Source organism: Galleria mellonella, unplaced genomic scaffold (genome assembly GCF_026898425.1).
Source record: "Galleria mellonella isolate WM207_F2 unplaced genomic scaffold, CSIRO_AGI_GalMel_v1 utg78, whole genome shotgun sequence".
NCBI lineage: Eukaryota > Metazoa > Arthropoda > Insecta > Lepidoptera > Pyralidae > Galleria > Galleria mellonella.
In genome coordinates, this window is record NW_026442151.1 from 2,463,420 (window position 1) to 2,487,277 (window position 23,858).

A 23,858-nucleotide genomic window follows, 5' to 3' on the forward strand; every position below is an offset into this window, starting at 1 on the left:
ACACGATTCCTTGGCCAATTACAATTGATTTTATATTATTCGTATTTATTTTGATATTGATTTTGTAGGAATTACAAATCTTACTTTCTACCGAATAAATATTTTTGTTTACATTTGGCCATTTGCAGTCACGTTTAAAACGTATGTAATAGATTTGAATGAAATTTAAGATTTTAATAACGTGGGAAAAGCTACGTCTTGCCTATATCCAGTATTAACATAAACACAAGTAACAGGTTTACAAAATTGTAACCTAAACTTTTCCATTCGAATATCTAATATCAGCGTTCCTTTCTTATGTAATTTTTTTTTATCAATAATAACATATGTTTATACAACAATTTAAAATTATGTACCACAAAAAAAATCGGTTTCAAATGTAACAAAGCCAAACTACTAAACCGATTGTGATAAAATTTCTATAGGACCAATCTATAAGTACATCCTTTCAGATAAAAGCGAAGTTATGAGGCATCATGATAGAAAAAGAAAACAACTGAATTGAGAACCTCCTTTTTAAAGTCCGTTAAAAATATACTTAATTTTACTAATATATGTAAATGCATAGCTTTATACGTACGCGCACTAAACACTACCCGTGCCCTCGCGCGGTTATGGCCGTGGGAACATAATCTCTCTCGAGCATTATTTTTTACTCATCACGAGTACGAGTGTAGGTATATATACGCATAAGGTCAAAGTAATCACTTATAACGATATGCCTAAATTATAAAACATCACAAAACAAAACAACCGTCCTCAAATGTTCGAATTTTAGCCAACATTTACGTTGACGAATCCGTGACCGGCAAACAAAAACTATTTACGGATATGTTTTACGCGTTTTATTTTACTAATAACTAAAGTAAACACTGAACAATTAGTATGAGCCGGCAATAAGGCAAATATGACCATCAGTTTAACGTTGCGCCCAATAAATCGTAAAAAATGACCTACTAACCGCACGTTATTTTTAACGGTACATATATAGCTAAGCAGATTTCACTGTCCGTTTTTGTGGACAATTTGTTGTCAGTAAAACCTGTCTAAGCATCTACGAGGATTGTTACTTATTATTTACAGCTTGTTAAATCCCATCGTTCAGCAAAAACTCCATCAAAAATATATTTAAAAAAATCTATTACTTTTACCTTATAGATAAATATCAAGAACATGAAAAGAAAAACAATTCAAGATTCTTAGTACTATTAACTGTGTTACCCGATTTTCCCAGTCTTTTACATACTGATTTACAGTATATAAAGTATCTTACTTGTTTAGTTAGAATGTAACCTACCCGTGAACCTTTCATTCAAATTCGCTCAGCAGTTTTAGTGTGACTGAGTAACAAATATACAAACATCCAAACATATTTACAAACTTTCAGATTTAAATATTAGTGGGTTGCTGTCGTTATATTATAAAAGAAATATTTTAGATAACATGTTGCTTAAACTATTTTGAACGTCATAAGGCATGACGTAGACGCCATCTACCGTGTTAATAGATTTTAAGTTTTTCAAATGGAGGGTAAAAATAATTTTAAATATTATAATGTGTCTTCTACTAAATATTGCAACTTAAGTTTCAATATATAACGCCTGTCCATGTGTTACATGTGTTGTAGGATATCAAATTCATGGTCGTGATTGTTCATGAGAAATCTCAAATGGTTACTTGGGTCTTTCTTGTAACAATCGATAGGTATACAGTTCATAATTCGACGAACCAAATATATTGTTATGACAGATGCCATTTTTAGTGATGTCAAAACATTTACTAAGTTATCCGCTGTGTCAGTATGTGTAGCTAATTTATTAATTGTATTGATATTTGAATCATAATCTTACATATACGTATAGATCGTGTGGTCCCGACATAGATAGAATAGGCCACCCATTCCTTTTATGTGATTCAAGTGATGAGCAACAGCGTCCCTCCCTCTTGAAACATTTTTAAAAGCACAACTACGACAGCAAACCCGCTTGTTAGATGCTGCAAAACTGTCCTTATGGGAAAGACTCATGTTCAGCAGTGGACAGTTAACGGCTGAAATGACAACGAATCTTAGATATATATGCTTTTTTTTAGAACAAAATAAACAACTATAGTTTTTTTTTAAAGTATTTAATAAATTCATATATTTATATCTTGCCCGTACTATAGGTACTTTACGAATTACCCACAATAAGTTAACGGCTAGCTAGTAAACGTTGTGGTAAGTCAATAAGTACCTATATTCACTGAATACATTCGTAATACTTTAACTGGTCAAATTTTCTAAAACATAGCAACTGACTAACTAACGGTGTTCAATCCATTATCGAGTAAGCGAAAATTCAACCCGTACTGACATAAATAGCGGAATATTTCGTTTTCCGTGCGATGCGTTCACGCACGTCACAATACCATAAACGAAATGGCAACAACGATAGGGCTGTCAACAATATATTGAAAGAAAGAAATATTTTTATTCAAGGAAACTTAGATTTAAGAATTTTTACATATATTTGTAAATCTTATCCTATCAAATGTTAAGAGAGCTTGTTATCATTAAGGACTCAGGTTTAGATATTCACATTATAAAGTATAAATGCTCAAACGTACAATACTATTTAAATTGTTTAAGGGAAAAGGATTGTTAATAATGGATTCTCGCAGCCTTATTGCTAGCAATACCCTATCAGGTCTACCTCCACCCAGTTCACAGTTAAAAAATACTCATTAAAGAAAACGTTTACTATTCATTGATTGACCTTGCTCATGGATTTTTTTTTTTATTGATGATAATGGAATGGTAACCCCACCCGCGCTATTGGTGTACACCGACGGGGCACCAGTGAAAAATGATAGGTGAGGAGATGAAGCAGGCCAGTTAGCCCATCGTGACGAATTCAACAAGAATTGTTCACGATGGTTTCCAGGGGGAACCACGTGGAGGTCAACCTGATAGGGCATATTGCTAGCAATGGGACTGTCAAACTCCATTACTAACAATCCCTTTCCCCCCTGCTCATGGATTGTACACTAAATCTTCCTGCTATTAGAATGTGAAGTACCGTCACATGTAGAGGTATTAAAAAAATACATGAATATTCGAATTAAAGCAATTTTTATAATGTTACACTAAATAAGATTTATGCAAGGAAAATTTTGAGAATTATTAGTATTTAATTTTTAGAATATTCTTGGCGTTGTGGTTACTAAACTGAATATAACAAAATCAGAGAACTTTCATAATATTTGCAAATCACAAAAACATTACCTTGGAGTCTAAGTTCCGCATTCTCATTTTACCGGTCAAAGAGGTTTAAATTCCAAATGAAAATAGTCATTTGGACTTTCTATTATGTAATTCCAAAAGCCAAATACAAACCGCAATATTTATGACTTAAAAAAAATACCTAAGAATGTCTCAAGTTGCTTACATTATAAAGAACGTTACTTGCTATTCCCAAGGCGTGCGACAAACTCACAGTCACTAAACGACATTTTCACGGCGCTCTTCACGTGAATGTGGCTCGTAAAAGGGAATAACTTTTGACACCCATACAAATAGGTTGTCCTACATTGACAAACGATTGTATTAAGTGAAACAGTGATGGCACAGGTAGCACTTACATCGATCTTCTTTAGTAAAGTAAATGTTTTATTATTTTATTAATTTAAATCAATAGTCGGACATGCCTACTCCTATTATTATATCTATAACTAATGCGAATAATACTCGAAACTTACTACTTTTACAATACTACACTTACCTATTACAAATGAGAAAGTTCATAAAGAAGTTTAAATGTTTTATTCAGTTACGCGTAAATGACTAGATTTGAATGCGATTTGGCGTAGATACACCGTATTTAAGATTAACACATAGGATTCTTTTCATCCTAATTTAGAAAAAATGGAAATCGAGTTATTTAGTTAGTACAAAATAAATATAACAAGATATTTAAATTTTGACAACATATTATGAGTGTAACCAACACGGAAATCTTTTCAGAATTAACGAAGATATTGCACAATATACACATAAATTAAAAAAATAGTCTGCCATCAGAATAAACGATCTGTCTAGAATTAACTTTCTCTTAACATATTACAATATTTTGATATCTAAACAATTTATTAAACTTGAAATTATACAACAAAATAATTAATATTTTATATTCAAATAAGTCTACACCTGCTTATTAATGTATCTACATAAGTATAATCTTTAATTTTTCAATCAATCAAAGATAACTATAAATATGACTGAACCGCATGGTTAAATAACACAGTTATATAACACTAAGATCTCAAGGATGATGATTTCTGATAACCAGGTATATATTGAGATGACGTTGATAAGACTGATAACGTACGACCTCGATCCTGATGTGATAACAAAAGATTCCCTTAAAATTGGTTGACGTTTGTTTAAGTTTTTATCGCTTCTGTATTATGTATACTTACATGTTAATCTCCAAGGTTTGTTTAAGTACTTAGGATATCATAAAATAACATTTTTCTTGACAGATGTAAAATATTCTGATAATATACTGACTAGTTCTGCCCACAACTTCATCTGCATGATACACGTCGATTTATTGACCGTGATAAAATGTTTTTGTTATGTCCTTTTCCATGGCAAAAATTAAATGAATTTTATAATAAATATACCAAAAAGCAAGCAAAAGTAATAGGTTTTTTCCAAATTCTTTTATATTTATGTGATATTATATGTGTGAATTAAAGTGTAAGATAATGTCTTTGGCATTTCTGCGCCAATTTTAATTAATTATTAATTTTGCAATATACGGAATTTACTCCCATATAGGACATCATACGATTTATTGAATTACCAAGATTGATATCAGTTTTTTTTATGGAGTATCTTAATTTATTGCGAAGATAAAAGTATATTATGTATGACATACCCTATATAGCCCATTAATTTATAACCAAAATTTTGGTCCATATCATTTCAGAGTGCAATTTACATGCATAGTTGAGTAACGTATATCCTATTCCTGTTCTATCCTAATTAATATTTGGACCAATTCACTATTTTGAGTAGGGATCGTGGGACCCAAAGACCGCAGCGTTGTCTGACTGAACTGTCACCACTCAATTGCTCCTTTGTCGGCCTGGTATTCGATAAGATAACATCATTTACTCGCTATGAACCGAGTACAACGAGGTACACACAGCTTCATAAAGATCAAAACGGCCAATAGGTAAAAATATTGGAAACAAAAATTCAGTTTTACATTAAAATCATCAAATTATTGTAAACCTGAAACAAATATACTCCAGATGATAATTTACCAATTGAAAAGAAAAAAATACACCCAAAACCCTTACATGCATATTAAATAAAATCAATAAAAAAAATATAGAAATTTGTTTAAAATCGGTGAAAAATCATGTAAAAAAGAATATCAACAGAAATCATCTCCCATCTGGTAATCGGTAAAAAACCAAAAATTATATTATTAAAATCAATTTGGGCAATTACAACAATAATTATTGATTAGACAAAGTCCATAAAATTTTATTCGTGCCCCCTATGACAAATTAAATGATCCTTGGAGGTGTCATTTATATGAATCCGACTGTACATATAAACTTTATTATGGATGCGCATAAATCTACATTTCGCGCCAGATGTCCGTATTACGAAACAGTACCGACAGCAATTTAAACCAGTCGCAGTAACCACTACGCAATCGTTAACCACTTCGCTTCGAGTTAATGAGATCCTGGGTCTGCTCTCAGTTGGAAAAGGATAAGATATTTAGCAAATCGACACAGTTGTTTTAGAATAAAGTCTAATTTCTCAAAACAAATATTTCTTACATATTATGATCAATTTTGTTTACATTTAGTAATAAGAATTAGTGTTATGTTTAAATATGTAATTTAACTAGAGATTAGATGTAGTAATCTGTAAAAAAAATATTATTACATTTAATGTAAATACTTTGGTTTATTATTCGCGAATTAAAATTTGCGGTATAATTAGGTCTTTTAAAACTATTAGTCTTAATTAAATATAAACAAAATTTGTAGGGAAATTATGTTCAATAGGTGTTAAGCTATTATTTATATTAAATTCACTAGTATCTATTCTATAAAAATTGGAAATATAATACGAATGAAAGTTCAGTCAAATGTTCGAAATTCAATTCAAAACGAACTTTTTGTTTACAACATTTTGTATGTTCCCAATAGTACAACAATTTTCTCTAAGTCTGCGTTGTTGTTGTCTGTACCTCAAAATTGTAGGAGTAGCGTATATAAATCCTGGCTATTGTTCATTAATTTGTTACAAAGCACAGTAGGCGTTATGATGCGACCTCCAACTTAAAAACGGACAGGTGTAACTTTCTATTATAGTAGGTTCATTCATTGAAAAATAACATTGGCTGCTTCCACGCGACGTTAACCTTTATGTTCTCGAGTTGGCTATTATTCTTCTTTTTATGATTTTTCTGTTTTGTTCTTCAGCATTGTCCACTTTTCTAACCTGATTTTTTTATTACTAAGTAGAATAATTACATTGTGTTCTACAAAAATAAAAACGACTTTAATTATAGCAAAACCAGCTATTTTGCTTTAATAACTAAACTTCTGAACCGATTTTGATAAAATTTCTATGGACCAATCTGTAAGTATACACTTTTAAATAAAAAAAGAATTTTCCAATTTGGCTTACAACTGAAGAAGTTATGAGGTAACAAACATTAAAAAAAAACACAACCGAATTGAGAAGCTCTTTCTTTTTGAAGCCATTTGGAAATAACGACACCTGATAATACACAGTGAACAATAAATATTCAACAATTACATCACCTGTTGTCATATAAGCATAGAAGAGCTCATACACTAGTGACGAATTTTATTTATGTAAAGAACATTTTTAATTGAGCATTTAGATAAAGAGAAAATATATGTTTTATTTGCATCATATAGATAGATATAGTAGGTGACATTTAAATAGGCTAATAATTATAAGATAGAGGATATCATGTATTAGATATTGTACTAAATCTACGATATATTTCGCTTAATTTTAAAAAACTTATTTCAGAAATATATATGATGATGATGATGATGATTTCAGAAACCGGATCTTATTATAATTTTTAGTATTGATCATATTTAATACAACTTGTAGGTATATTCATAAAGAATTTTCCATTAAATATTATTTCAATACAAACAAAGTATTTATATTTTACATGGTACTTAAGATGCCTACGAGTATTTATTTGGAAAGTTTTGAAAGTATTTCGTTTGAAGTTGGAAGAACAACATAAAAGATCTTCATGTCGTACTCGTTACACTCGAAAAGTTTGATCTTGAAATGAATTTAAAGTTAAATTATCGCGGAAGATATCATAATTCATATAATATGAGGAACTGTATCAAACAGAATAACATCAAGCTTTAATGATTGAATTTTAATCATGAATAAAACAGCGGCAACAAGATAGATCACGCAATAGGTATGTAATTGTTATGAAAATTAAAAGTGTTAATTCACAATGAGATTTTTTTAATACATTGTAGATACTTGAAATTATAATTTTTAATACTTAGAAAAATACCTTCCCATGACTCGATTCAATGGATTCAAATCCATATCTCTTTTTTATTATTTTTTTTTTATTATTATTTTTTTATTATTATAGCTTTCTTTGTCTAAATATAATGATGTGATGCAAAGTATTTTTGTTCTTATTTTACCTTTACAAACTATTAACAAGTAACCCATGTCCTCATATATCTTTGTAGGTTTCAGAGAATTCTTTCCAAATTACATATATTTATCTCAACGATTTAAAAATTACTAATCCTGCACAGAACACAAAAAAGTAATATGTGTAATCAAAGCACTTATTTAGTTGATAAAAACGAACACAAACATAGACAAAAATTATACGTAGACAATGATCATTATTTCTTCTAACTATGTAATTCTACATGGTATACAATTTAATGTCAAACTTCCCGAATTATCTATTTAGTTCACAGTTGATTAGGATTGTCGGAAGTAAAAGAAACAGTTACTAAGTAATGCCGTAATCACAATGTCATAATAATAATAGTGGTGCAAGATCTGACCTCATTAACCCAAACCACAGAATAGTAATTGTACCAGAACAGCTATTACATGGAACCTTTTATTAGATGTTTCCCTTTGCTTCGCCCACGCAGATCGAATGATCTTCCGCTCCCATGAGATTTTTTAGATATCTTTTCTTTGGAATGTTTCCGTCATAATATAAACCTATCTATATAACATACTACATAGTTGTTTTCCCGCGATTTTGATCGCGTGAATCGGTTTATAAAGTATTCTATATTCTATGTTGGGATATAAATTATCCGTGTATATACAAACATTTTTACAAACTTTCACGTCTAAATTAATTTTTTTTATGATAAAAATGGAATTGTAACCCCACGTGCGCTAATGGTATATACTGGCGAAGCACCAAGGACAAATGATAGGTAAAGATGAAAACAAGTCAGTTAGCCCATTATGACAAATTTTACAAGAATTAACCACTGTTGGTCCCAGGGGAAACCATGTGGAATCGATATGTCAGCAAACCACTTCATAATGGCTGCATCTCTATTTGCTTAATTCTTTTTGTCACGTTTGTAATAGTCAAAACATAGTTCTTATCAAAGAAAATGTTTCAAAAAGAAGGATGTTCTCAATTTGAATGTATTTTTTTATAACTTATAACTCCGTCAGTTATAAACCGATTTGTAAAATTCTTTTTTATCTGAATGGATATACTTATAGATTGGTCCCATAGAAAGTTTATCGAAATCGGGTCAGTAGTTTAGTTTTTAATTCAAAATTACTGGTTTTGTCATATATTGAAGTTTTTTTTTTTTTCAGATCAATGTTTAATTATGTTCATTGGTACACCCGTGCGAAGACGGGCCGGGCAGCTTGTTTATAATATTAGTGGAATTTTAATGATGACAAGTAATACAGACATTACTAATCTCTAAATCCTCTTAATATTTCTATTATAAATATTTAGATTTGTAAAGGGAACGAACCACTGCTAAGTTTCTTTCGACGCTTCTTCTTACCGATTTAAGTTTTTAAACACTATTATATTAGAACAGAAAAATAAACAGTGTTAAACTATTTATGTAGTAATCGAGGTGCAAAAATATCGGGTTTATTAAATTTTCATGACATACTACTTCGACGGCATGCCAAGCAGAACGATCGTATGTTTATAAATAAAGCACTAGTATTTTTTTATATGTGAAACTTGAAATGGCAAATACGCTGACGATTTGCAATGACAAACATACGAATAAGTCGAGTTGAAAACAAAAGTAGTAACAGTCGCCTATACATGAACAGAACTATTAATATCATAGTAAGACTACACGGTGACATGGCAAACCTTGTTAGACTAGTGATGTTTTAAGAACGACGCTGCAGCCCATCCTTCGACCATTAAGTTCCTTTAGTCGCCTCTTACGACAGCTACTGGAAAGGAAGGGGTGGCTCATCCTAGACCGGACTATACAGCAAATATAAATTTTACTTACAATTAATAGTAACTAATAATTAATAACAGTCTATCTCTTGCCATTACAACACTTGAAATATAACACAAAACAAAGATTTTAAAACTTAACAACGGCAATCAGGTACACTTCCTTATTCAACTTATGTATTGGAAAGTGAAAACATTGTGTGGTTTATGACACAGCAATAATTGCGTAATTATAAAATGCAGCAGCCGTGGCCTAGGCGCCGTCACCATGGCAACGCTCTGATAAAGCTCACGAAAGTGAAACCGAGTACGATGACCCACCATTGGATACGACAAGTAAATCCCATATAACATGACTCGTCTAATCTTGAGATAAGGTTTCTCATATGTATAGCACCATACGTGCTGATTTCCAAAGAAATTACAGCTTTCCACTAAGCTGCTCCAGCTAGATTTTCTGTCATTAGACAGATCAGTTTTTAAAATCATGTATTGTGAAAACAAAACATGCAAAAATAAATAAAAATACGTATTTGAATAACAAAGTCACTCTCTTTTAAATAAAAATAATGATAATTTTCAATTTCCAAAAATATTGTACAGAAAAATACTGGCTTTAGAGTTGACAAAATGAGGACAGAGTCAACACAATAATAATCCTTTCAGATAAAAAAAATCGCCAAAAAAAAGTTATAATCAAATTTAGATACAAAAAACCCATAATGGATTCGTACCACTATTGGGTACATATATGTAAAGTTATATCTTTAAAATATCTATTAAGGAAAAACATTTACTGTTATATAAAATAATTATCATTATAGCTACAAAACGGGATAGTTTATAAATTACAAATACCACCATCGTGTAATAATTTACTGAGATCACCCGCTGAAACAGCCTCCCCGGGGCTCTCTTACGCTGTATTATTCATGGAAACATAAAGTCATGCAATTTAGATAAGCCGCGCCGGCCTTTGAAACCTCGGAGAAATTTAATTTACACTTTTAACCTTCGGCCGACAAAGCCAACGCTCAGGTACACGGTAATTCACAATTTTGATGTAAAACAAAGAATTTAAGTACCAGACCCTTTTTATAACAATTTTATTAAATAATTTCTTTCTTCTCACAACATTGCTGCTTAATTTTAATAACCGCCTAATCCCCCAATTACTTACAGTTTATAATTTGTATAGATAGCGCATACTTACTAATCAACTACTTAGGTAAGTCTGTCCCACTGGTGTTTGTGCCGCTAAGTAGCTTCGCTTGCATGGCTGTTTTTGTTTAAAGACTGAGTTTATCGCTTATAATTATTCATCACTGCTTGCACGATTATAGATATAGTATTTGAATAATATAATATTTATCTTTCCACAAATTTAATCAACTTACAATTAAGTAATGTTAATTTCCTCATCTCTATTCATTATATTGAACAGTCGGATCTCTCTGGTGATTACAATGGTATGCGAAAAAGCTTGACCAGCGTTGGTTGACGTCTTCTTAACAAATTGTTACTCGGTGTCAAGAGTGTCACTGAGTGCAATAAATCTTCTACGTAGTTTAAGTAAGTATAAGGAGAGAAAAGCTAACGATTTATCAATACATCATTGTCAACTTTAGCAACAATTAATTAAGGCAAAGGAAAAGGTTTCTAGAATGTATTTTTATGCTCACGAAAACATAATCAAATTATTTTATAATCGATGTCTGTATATAGAAGAAATATACAAGTAATCAGTGTAAAAGAAGATAAAATTGTCGTATATATGTTTATTCCTACAAAAAATCCTCCTTCCAAAATCCACACGAACAGACTCGCAGGCAAAAAGTAATATAATATAAAAGCAATAATATTAAAAAGGAAACGCGTGTCAATCACTTTATTTTTCTCCCACAATAGATACAAACACTTGGACAGTGGCACGTGAATGTAATCAATGTGTAGAGCTCAGGACATGTCCAGTTGGCTACTCAAGGGATCAGGGGTCAATCATAATCATAATTGAGTTGGCCGAGATGTATTTCGCTGGCCAACAATAGATACTATGATATTTATAGCTGATATTATTTATAACTCAGTCATTTAATCCTTATTGATATAATTGGGTATATCTTATTTTTTTTATATCACTGAGGAGGCAAACAATCATACGGCCCACCTAATGGTAAATATTGTCTAAAAACAAAAATTGTCTACAATACCAGAGGCATTACGCGGGTATTGCCGACCCTGATGGAACCTCTTTACCCCTTTTTTGAACCCCGTGCTGTATCACCTAATTACACTAGACCCGGATTGAACTAATATCAGATTAAGATTAATATTTGAAGAATAATGAAATCATTATATTCGTCAATAAAGCTAAATGGCTTTCTCTTGAAATTCCTCTATAAATATTTCACGATCATATAGACAGACATAATTGCAGACAGCCGTAAGGCATTCGGTTTCTTTCCTTTGATTATCCCATCAAAGATTATAATCATAAGCGTGTTTACATTTTTGAGACAAAAAAATAATTAAATAGCCTTATAATAACAACATTCGCTGTCATGTTCATACCTACAGATAGATAGACAAGCGTATGCAAGATATTTCATTATTTTTCCTACAATAGTTAAGTAAAGTAAGTTCTTAATTATAATTTTGTAATGTGATAGTAATAAGTATGCATGTATATTACACCTGAAAGTTAAAAGTTAAAATTAAAGCTGTTTGGAATAATAAACTTTACTAATAGTCTGAATTTAACGTTAGACTTTGTAAGAAGAGTATTAAAATTACAGCGGAGTTAAATTTAAAGGTTCTTGGGATATCGTATACAATTTCAGACTTGTCTTAAATTAAAGATTAAGTTTTTGAAAAATAATTAAAGAACACGAAAAATAAATATTTTTAAGCACATTCCAAATGTTTGAGGTTCTCACTTTATTTCTATAGTTCCCATGTAGAGATAGACCTGATAAAGTATATTGTAAGCAATAAGAGTGTTAGATCCTATTACTAATAATCTTTTTCCCCTACGCGCTTATTCGCTAATTCTGAACTAATTTAAATAATTCTACTTACAATCGATTGATTTTATCATAAACATGAATAAATCACTTATTCAATTTATGATAAAACCAATCAGGCTATAAATTAATTAATTTAGAGAAATATTGTTTTTAATCATTTTTAATCCGTGAATCTCGCAATGCTTTTTAGTTATCGTGTAAAGCACTTTTATTACGAGTATGCAACACTGTTTCAATTGAACCGACAATATAACACGAACGACAATTGGTAAATCCTTGAACAATTTTAGTACTGCATAATATTTCATAATTCATTGTATAAGTAGTATGTAGGTAGGTAGTTATTTATTCAAATCAAATTCTATGAACAGTAAACAACCACGTCCTGGCATCAGTGTACCGGGGATTTCTCCACTTAGCGTTCTTAATAGCCAATAATTTTACATTTATTTTTTTAAAGGAGTTGTTAACGCATTGCAGGAGCATTTATAATTATCATTATTAACGTAATACATTTTTTAAATTTTATTGTAATGTTGTGTCTTTAATGAACCTTTTTTTAACTAGATCTCTTTAGCAACTTAGAATGGTATTATATATAATACCTATAAAAAATCAAAGAGGAAATACTAAACATATCAAAACTCTCAGTTGATTAAAAAAAATACTAATCAACATTTCTTATTTTTGCGTAAGCTTTATAAAACTATTTCCCCACAAATATTTACGATATCACCACACTTATGCCTCTGGCAAATAGGCAATATCATATTGAGACAAGCTCATAATTGCTCATAGTCTACTACGAAGTATCTAGATACGCTAGAGGCACATTTAAGACATATCCCAACATTCATCTTATTAATATCATAAATATGAAAGTTTTGACGATTAATGTATAGATATTTGTTACTCTTTAAAGTAAGTGGATTTAAATAACATTTGGTATACGGGTAGCAAATATTCTAATTTAGTACATAAGATAATTTATTTAGTTGATGCTAATTTTAATGATAACTATTAAACTAAAAAAAAAAATATTTTAAGGCACTTTATTTGTTATAATAAGTTAAATAAAAAAATATTTATGAAAATTACCATTCTACCTATATACTCGTATATAGTATTTTGGTTGTGTAGTCCCAGGATAACATAGGCCACCCCTTCCTTTCCCGTGGGTATCGTAAGACTCGACTAAAGGAGGGCAAGGGATGGGCAGTAGCGTCCCTCATAAAACATTTCTAAAGCCTAACTGCGGTTGCTAATCCGCCTGCCAAGCGTGACAACTAATTGCTAGCGTAAAAACGTTTTGTTTTACTAGTAATTAAGCTTATTTTCAGGAGGCTTATTTTCTGCAGTGGACAGTCAAAGGCCGATATGATAATTTCAACGAAGACAAGAAAGAAACAGGTTTAAAGAACACTCTTAAAAAGTGTTCTTTAAACATTGATCACGTAAATAAACACTACAATAAAGTTAGAAAAAGTGTGCAAATTGTATCCGGGCGAATGCAAAATGTGTATTATGTAAAAGAAGTGAAGACATGTGCACTTTGAACATCTTAGTGCGAAGATAATGCATATAAGCGAAAATTTCGCAAGCCATTGCAAATGTCCGATTGTGGCTGCACAATTACCTATATTATCGTTGACTTTTGGCCTTTACTGCCGTCCAGATATTAGCCAAGACGCTCATCGACCACACCCTAGAATTCCGGTATATATCACACTTTATCTTGAGATTCAAATTCACTAGGAAACGTTTGTAATTTTTAATCTTGAATCTACCTTCATCATTTCAGTCATTAACTGTTCACTGCTGAACATAAACCTTTCCCATAAGGGGAATTTTGCAAGTAGTTGTCACACTTAGCAGACTTTGGCAACTGCAGTTAAACTTTTAGAAATATTTTAAGAGGGACGCTGCTGCCCATTCCTCTACAATTAAGTTCCTTTAGTCATCTTTTATGACACCCACAGGAACGAAAGAGGTGGCCTGTTCTATGCCGGGATCACACATATTTATTTCAACCCTTAATTAATTGTAATGCAATTTATAGTTTACATAGCAAATATAACTAATTAAAATTCTTATTTCATATATGATTATTAATAAATTGAATCTTAATTAAAGTAATTATGTACTTCAATATTATAATTTTTACAAAAGGTTTATTTATTTTGGCAAAATTGAAGCTGTAACCGAAGATGAGGTCAGTCAGCACCTCTTACGCTTGACTATAGCAAACATATTAATTTTTGATCCAATCCATAAATAAAAAAACTTTTTTATAAACAATTAAAACAAAATTAAACATTTGTAATACAAGTACAAAAACTCAGTTACACTAAGAGGTCCAATGTCACTAAGAGCTATAATGACTGCATTCTTCCTGCCTTCACTGGACCACCTTGAGTGCGTCTCAATCTCGAATATTGAACTGACAAGAATTCGCAGATTCCGATTGCCACATTGTAAAACTATTACGAATATTAGCTGGCAATAGTATCTATTATTTCTTTGTAATTATTATCGCTAATAGTTTGTTGAAACCTACATTATTAGATTGTATCGAATTACTTTGATAAATCCCTAAAAGTGTCCCTGCTGTAGAATTAATTCTACGAAGTAAGTAATATACATATTAATTAACAATTCCAGCGACGTGCCTCCTTATTACACACTAGGGTCTGCCGGGATAGAGGGTTGCAAGAACAGGTAAATATCACTTGCGAAAATGTCCACAGGCCTCAACGGTCCGCTTGTGAAATGTATACAAACATTTCTCGAAGGACTGATATTAATTAAACTAAGTGCATGCTTCCACAACCTTATCCTGTTTCACGTGTTCTAAAATTTGTGACGGTTTTAAGAATTCCTTATTCTTGTTATTTATAACTAGCTGTTTCTCTCAGCTTTGGATGCTTGAATTAGGAATATAATCTATTTAATAATATAATATGATGACATCTGTGCGCCCAAATTTATTCAAAGCCGATCAGTTATAAACAACCAAAAATGTTTATAAAATAATATTAGTAGGAAAATATTTTTACTGGTGGTAGAGTAAAAAGCTTCCCTAAAAATATAAACAAATACAAAAGACTAAATAAACTCAGTCTATAAAATAGAATTTATTAACACTATAATCAAAGTTTTAGTCACTCCAGAAATGTTGAACGCTTGTCACCTCTGTATATATTCATTTGTTGTTGTTTGCCCATTTGTTGAACATTGTTCCCTCCACCGACCTCGTAAGCGACCTGACATGCTGATAAATCACACACATTGTAAAATCGATAATCTGTCACGATCAGAAATATTTATCGAAAAAGGTGTTACATAATCTTTACATATATTTGTATTTATTAAGTTTACTAGGACAATTGTTTCTTACAACGACTATTACAAAGTATATTGAAGAAAATAAATTACGAACAAAGTATAGTAATTACTGCCTAAATCACCTACAAAGCAGGTTTAGTCTGATTTGAACTAGAATTCAAAAATCGAACGATCATATCGATGTGCGCTGAACTAAAAACATTTTTTTGTAGATAGGCACCGAATTAAATTGTGAAACAGTATACTTACCACAGTTTGTTTATCGTGTCTACTTTTAATATACAATACAATATGAAAATAGCAAAAACCACGAAACGGGAAAATTACTTTTATTCAATGAGTGATATTTGAAAAATATGTATGTATTCTTAAAACAAAAAAAAAATATTATAATCATAACAGGAAAAAACATAATTATTACAATTGAATTGGCTGCGAATAGAGCTTGAATTTTTTGAATATTTTCACATATTTTTAAGAAGTTTATGAACACGATCATTTTTTAAAATACTGAAGGCTCATTTTTCACTGTTTCCATCATAATTTTCCATTAATTTGACTGCTGAGTTAACGAGACCATATCTACCAGAACACGCGCAAACTCTCCAACTTATTTATATAATATGTCAATTAAGTTCTCCCAAATGAGAAAATATTTCATTTATAAAGGAGTACTTTTATTATATTATATTTTTCTTTTGGATTATTCGAAAACTGTCCTGAAAATAAACAGAATATTCGAATATTAAAATTACCGAATATTAGCAAGACCTTGCTGCGATGCGATATTCTGCTTCATATATGTAGTCTTAATACAAAGGAACTGAACACATTTTTGAGTTAAAAAAAGAAAACAAAAAGTAATAAAATTTATATAAGGCATGAAGTAACGCGCATGCATATATTACACGCTGCCTGAATAAGACGAACACACTACTGACATTGAAAACGTATACCTATACAATGATTTTTATTTCGCATAGTGCATTATTGCAAAATGCTTATCGACTATGACATAAGACGTTGGAAAATATTATTTTTAAACTCTAAAAGCAATGCAAGTGTTACGTCAGTTATTGCACATTCAGCACGATAATAATTAAGCTAACCATTACTTTTAACGTAGTATACGAGTATTTGAACTTAAACCGTAATAATGCATTTCACATAATTTTTTTAAGATATCCGTAATAATATTAAATGATTGTGTTTCGGTTTGAAAGATAGAATATGGCAGTTAAATTAAAAGATACAGAGACGTAATGTTATATTACTCAGGGATATCAAGGTACCAAGGATACCAGGCATCACAGAGACATCCATGTTCCTGTTGATATTGATAGCCGACGGTGACTACTTGCCATTAAATGGGCCGTCAGCTCGTTTTTGTCATTCAAAGTATCATAAAAAAATCTGCAGACTCATCCAGATATTGAAACGAAAAGAAATATTTTCCACCGTTGAAAAAACTGGTTCCAAAAAATTTATCTACAAACCATCCACTGAAGTATAGTATGAATGTTTTTTTTTTCTGAATGGCCGTATACAAACAGAAAAAAAAATTATCTGTTAACAATACCTACATTTTCAAATGTTTTTATAAATAAAAAAATATCTATTAATATAAATTATATTAATATATATCAATTATTATTATTAAATTACTTTTATATTTCGTAATGTGTTTTTTCCTTTGACTAATTCTTATTAAGAACAGCATAGATGATTCAGGTTTTTGTGTTTAGCGAATAGTACAATCAATATTTGTATTCATAAAAGTAGTAATTACTTCACTAACTATATTTACCTATTTGTCAATTCACCATATATACAACCACCTCTTCTTTAAGTTAATTATTAAGACAATATACAATATGTGTGTTATAATCGTTAAATTTAAAAAAAGGCTTGATTATCAAACAAAAAACAGTTCCGCAAACATGCACACGACTAATATTTGCCAAACGAGTGGCGGTTATTTTTTCAAAACGATATCAATTGCCACAATTGGAGCAATGTTTGGTAATTACCGTCTAGTTTTATCTAGCCTTGTGCCGAAATATTGCCGCTTGCGCCTTTCACGAACAATTTCACGTATCGGTTAGGAACCTGTTACTCCACTTTGCGATAACTGAAGTATTACACTTTATGGCTGCTGTAATTTTACATAAAAACATTGGACGTTTATGTAAATATAACAACGAATTATCAAAGATGTGGAAAATAAACAGAGAATCGATGCACATCTTATCATCATTCATCATTTCAGCCATTATTCGTTCACTGGTGGACATAAGACTCCCCCATAGACTACCATAAAGAACGGTCCTGAGCCACCTGCATCCACGGACTCCCTGCAATGCAAAAATAAGCATATCTTATATTTCATCGTAAATCTTTCCAACCAAATATTATCAGATATTTTCTTTATAATGTATATTATTGTTATGTCAATAAGAAAAATAATTTTTCTTCCGTAAAATAATTCTTTAAATGAAGTATATAAACTGTCTATTATTTTCACATTTTCTCGTGTGACAAGTACTAAAATATAATCACATATTCACCAAAAGAGAATACTTAATAATCCTGATAAAAATCCGTAAAAGAAAATGAGGCAATGATTGATCACAAAGTTTTATCATTGTCCGAATCCGCAACTAAAAAGTATAATAAATTACTCGCCACGCATCATTATACACCCATCAGTTATGTTAAAATCCATTGAAATTATTAATAATAATGCAGTAGACTCATCTGAAATTTAAACAATATAATACATTGTTATCATATATTTATTTGAAACTAGCTATTGCCCGCAAATAAATAGATCACTTTTAGATGGCGTATCAAGGTAAAACATAGTTCAAATTTTTATTTCAACCTTCAGGAATACACTTATAGTACTTTACACTTGTAAATGTGATGAACCAACATACAGATATACACAAAAAAATTTAAAAACTATTCATCTGGCTTTTATTGCTGTTATTAAAAAAGACCCCTCCTAAATATTAATTTTTCTTAAATATTTAAACAATACCTCCAAGTTCCCACTAAGCTACCAAATGTGCAATCTGACAAAAAATGTGTAATCAGGTGATGGTGAATAGGAGTGTGATGCAACCTGATGCAACATATTTACTGTATTGAGACATTTAAGATACCTGTGGTACTTATCTATTAAATTATTTCACTATGTAATATTTACTTTGCAGTTGTGTAATATAGAAATAAATAAAAAAGAAGCAAAGATAACTAGAAAACGGCACAAACAATAGACGTAGTATAACGTACTGACAGATTGAGTACGCATGTGACTGATTAGAATTTATATGGAAACGAAATTGCAAAAATAGTAAAACTCACGTATGTTTTAATTTTAATCGATTCGTAAACGTTTATAGCTTCGTTTGGATTAATAAATTTTTGTTTTAATCAATCCTTGTTAAAATGTTCTGATTGTTTGTTGTTGGTAATATTATATTACCTTTAAAATTATAAATTTTTAGAGCGCAATTACATGAAAATTATGCAATAATGTGTTTTATTTTTTTCGAGTTTTTGTTATATCCAGGAACAGCATATTTAACTTAAATACACCCACTTATAACTAGGTTTACTTATAACTAAATTTAAAAATAATAAGAATTTATTTAATTCATACTTCCACCAAATTAGCTTCGAGTCTAAGTTGATAACTGCAAAACAATAGTCAATGGCTCAATATTTATTTATGCAATACACTAATGCAACTGTGATAATATACTCCGGCCCTTTTCTTAACAAGGTACCTAACTGGTCACACATAATAGAAATAATCAAATTGCGCATTGCTGAAATCTACATATGTCGCTATACCATTGTTTTTAAGATAAAGTAATTGGGCAACTAGGAAATCGTTTACGAGTAGGTATAGAAACAATTTTATTGATTGATTTCATTTATAGTTCATAAGATCACGTGAAGGGGAATTTAGATATGAACTCGTAAATGTAAGCAATGCAACCGAACAAAATCGTAACCGCTTGTAAATATGTTCCAACTTTTTTCTTTAACAACAATGATCTTTATGTGCTCTTGGTGTTACAGATATTTATAGACTCCGTAGCTTATATTCCAGTCTATCTATATCTATCTGTACTTATAATAAATCTGTAGAGATGTCAATTTTGTACATGAAATATATTTCTAAAATAACTATCAGGTGATTAGTGATCGATACTGATGGCAAAAATGCAATCAGTCAAATTTTTGTCTGTCTGTCTGTATGTTCGTTATAGAAACAAAAACTACTCGACGGATTTTAACGAAACTTGGTACAATTATTGTTCATTCTCCTGAGCAGGTTATAGTATACTTTTCCTCACGCTATGATCAATAGGAGCAAAGCAGTAAAGGGAAATGTTGGTAAAGTGTACGCAAAGCGCGTGATGTCCCTGGTATTGTAGACGTTCATAGGCTACGCTAACGACTTACCATCAGGTAGGTCGTATAAAAAGAACCATTGTGTCAAAATATTATTTAGATTTACTTATATATCAATTTATATTCAAGTGTCTGATTGCTTATCTCGTAACACATGAGTTGGTGCGATATTAGACCAACGTAATAAAGAACAAATTAACTTTTACTCATTATGTATTCCATATCTGTTTGTGGCTTAACGATACATCTGTTACATCTGTGTGACCATGTGATCTTACATTTTACTTTTTACGTTTTCACTTTACGGAAATGATTAGATAACTATATTATCACTAGCTATATCCTGCGGCTTTATCCATAGTCATAATATAGCTTATAACCTTTCTTAAGCAGTGAACCATCAATTGCATAAACAGTTTTCCAAATCCGACTGATAGTACCTAAAGATTGGGGATATCAAAAAACACATTAATTCAACCCATTTTTTATGTATTGTTTATAATATTTATGACATATTCTTTGTTATAGAAATACATAACATATATGTACATAACCTCTAATGTATATTAAGTCTCTCGTCAAACATGGATACGTATGTATACATATCAATTAGGTGAACTGGATCACCAAAATAATGCATATCAAAAACGCAATTAAGGTCAATTTATATGAGCTCAAAACTATTCTCGACTCTAAACAATACTTTAAACGATCATAAAATATAAACACGTTTGTACCTTACTATTAGGATAATGGCATCGTAAAGTTATTTTATGATGATCTATTAAACTTCGAATATAATGAACTTTAATGAGTAAGTATTTCTCAATATTGTACTGTACTGTACCTGTTGATTTCTGTAAAGGAAACCACCGACTTGACACTTACCTGTGAACAAATAAAAAAGTAATGAAAACTTAACATTAACAACAAGAAAGGGTAGAGAACACACTATTTTATCCAAGATATTCAGCCAAGATAAACAATGTAACGTTTATATATGTATGTATGTATTTTACAAGACTGTCATCACGGGCATAAACTGTTAAGTATCGGACATACTGTGTTGACATTATACAGCTGAATTTGGCCACGATGACATCAATACTGATGAGTTTCTATATTGATGATTTGCGTGCGTACCCTATTTTAGCACGTAATATTTGTATTGTTAAGACGTAAAAACGTAACGTGAAATTGTGTTCATCTCTAACATTGAACCTCGAACTCTATCAAATTTCATTCAAATCGTTAAAGTATTGAACGTAGGTAAAGTGCGAGTTAATGAAATACTTTTCTGAGACCCGAAGATCCCATCTAATCCCAATCAGATCGTATCCCAACTAATATCATTAAAAAAACTATTATTCCCTTTGAACTACACATACGCAAAATTACTCTCGTTTCAGTCTTTTCTGAACAGCGCAGACAACACAACAACTCTTAACTCTAAAAGAATGAAAATGTAACCGACCCACTCATTTTGCATTTATAGTGTGACCGACTTTTTTGAAGTAATTTCATCCCTCTCTTATTGAATTGTGTCTATTTGTCTTTTTACTCAATATCTTGCTGAACCATTGATCTGATCTCAAGTGTATCTTTTGTGTAGACCTTTCTTTTTTGTATATCAATGAAGTAATAATTAATAATGTAAAGCAAATAAATTTGATTATTAAATATAATAGATTGTTTATATTTCAAAGTGTTATTATGTTTTTTTTATCGCAACTTTCCATAAATAACAACATTGTAATTGCTGTAACATTATGTTGTTCTGATACAACAATCGGGTGTTTGCAAGCGCAATGTGGTTTTCCGTCAAACATTGTTTCATATTACAAAACATAGATTGGCTTACATGCCTATATTCATATATATGCATCAAGGTATTCATATCAATTAAGCCATATCTAAATATAAAATGCAATTAATATTCTACGCGGCGTACTTGGGTCATAGAAGCTTCGATGTAAGCGTTTATAATACCGATTATATGTTGTATTTACGGCTTAAACTTGTACGTGAGTGTGTTATACCGCATCTATAAGCTTTAAAATCCCTTAATATGTCGTAATATTATATATACTTGTAAAACCGTTTGTCTCGATTTACTATCAGCACACAGCGTAAACTGCTAAGTTTAGAAATATGAAAGTTTGAACATATGTATAATTTATAACGTAAGCATCTGCAGAGAAAGAATTATTTAAAATATCAAAAATTGAAAGGAGAAACTTAACACCACGCATTCAAAGCCGCGGACAACTGGTAGTTTAATATAAAAATGGAAATTAAATTCTACGTAATTAAATATATTGAATAAAACCAACACACAATAAATATATGCCGTAAATCTCGTAACAATCAGACCATAACTAAAAAAGAATTAATTTTCAAGCCTCAACCGAAAATCGAATCCATACATTGAAAATCAATTCGTTTTCAACCAAAAACATTAAACGATTTTTAATGACAATAACTACATAAAAATCGATGGTTGTACGAAATCGAGCCTTGTTTACGATGTTAGATGTTATCAAGCACAACGACGATGCTTAAAGAATTCCATTGTTTCAAACAAACTTACACATTTTGAATACGAACGCGTGTTTTACTTTCTAATCATTGTACCCATTCAAAAGGAAAAAATATATTAGCTATAAGTACGTGATACGTGTGCCTTCTGTAATTTGATCACGTTGAATATGTTGGGTAATGGGTCATCAGTTTATCATAGCAAGCTTTAAAGTGAATCTACCTCTACATAAAATATTGGTACGTACACTCTCTGCTTCACCTGATATCTTTGACGCATCGCGGCAAAACTGACTGGGAGATATCAAAATGATTGATACTAAACACGAAGTGAAGGCGAAATCACTATAACATGGGTTATTCACAATAACCGCACAGGACGCCTGATGAGACACACCGGGGGCGTCGACGCCGCGGGGAGCGCGCAACGCGACCGCAATTGAACTACGACTCTCGTTTTAGAAAATGACGAATTGACTATGTAAAAGTGTTAAAGTGTCGGTTAATTGCGATAGGCGAGGATGTAATTAAACATTACGGGGTACGTGTATCAGTTTGTCGGTTGGGCGCGCGACTGCGGGTGCGCACCGGGCGCGACGAATGAGCGGGCATATTCGCGCGCGCACGGCCACCGCCCGCGACACTAGCGTGCAGCGTGCAATCAATTTATGCAAATTGACGACGGGATGGAGAGACCAATTGGCTATTAAAATATACCGGGAATTGTCCCAGGCGTCAGACGTGTCAGTCGTGAATAAGAGCAATTTGATATTATAATAATTTTATACGTACACGATTGTGTTGCGATAGCACCGCGTTATGATCAACTGTCGAATATCGATCATTAACTAATAAATACACTAAGCATTTAGATTATGTGAAAATTATTCGCCAATGATACCTATTATCAATTAACATTTAAAACTAGATCGATCGTTAATATAGTTTCTCGGCAACCGTATTCTACAGGCGTTAACTATATCAACTGATGTTG

General features: G+C 31.1%; 1 protein-coding gene across 4 annotated transcripts in view; it reads right to left on the minus strand.

Moving 5' to 3' along the window:
* The window catches only part of LOC113517314 (transmembrane ascorbate-dependent reductase CYB561-like), a 74,143-nt gene that overhangs the window by 17,286 nt on the left and 32,999 nt on the right, over positions 1–23,858 (minus strand). The window contains exon 1 of one of the 4 annotated variants that reach the window (XM_026901966.3): positions 23,113–23,483. The exons of the other annotated variants lie outside the window; for them this stretch is intronic. Coding sequence (XP_026757767.1) covers positions 23,113–23,144 — 32 coding nt within the window. The 5' untranslated portion in view covers positions 23,145–23,483. Of the gene's footprint in view, positions 1–23,112; positions 23,484–23,858 lie in introns of those variants that run through there. 4 annotated transcript variants of the gene reach the window in all.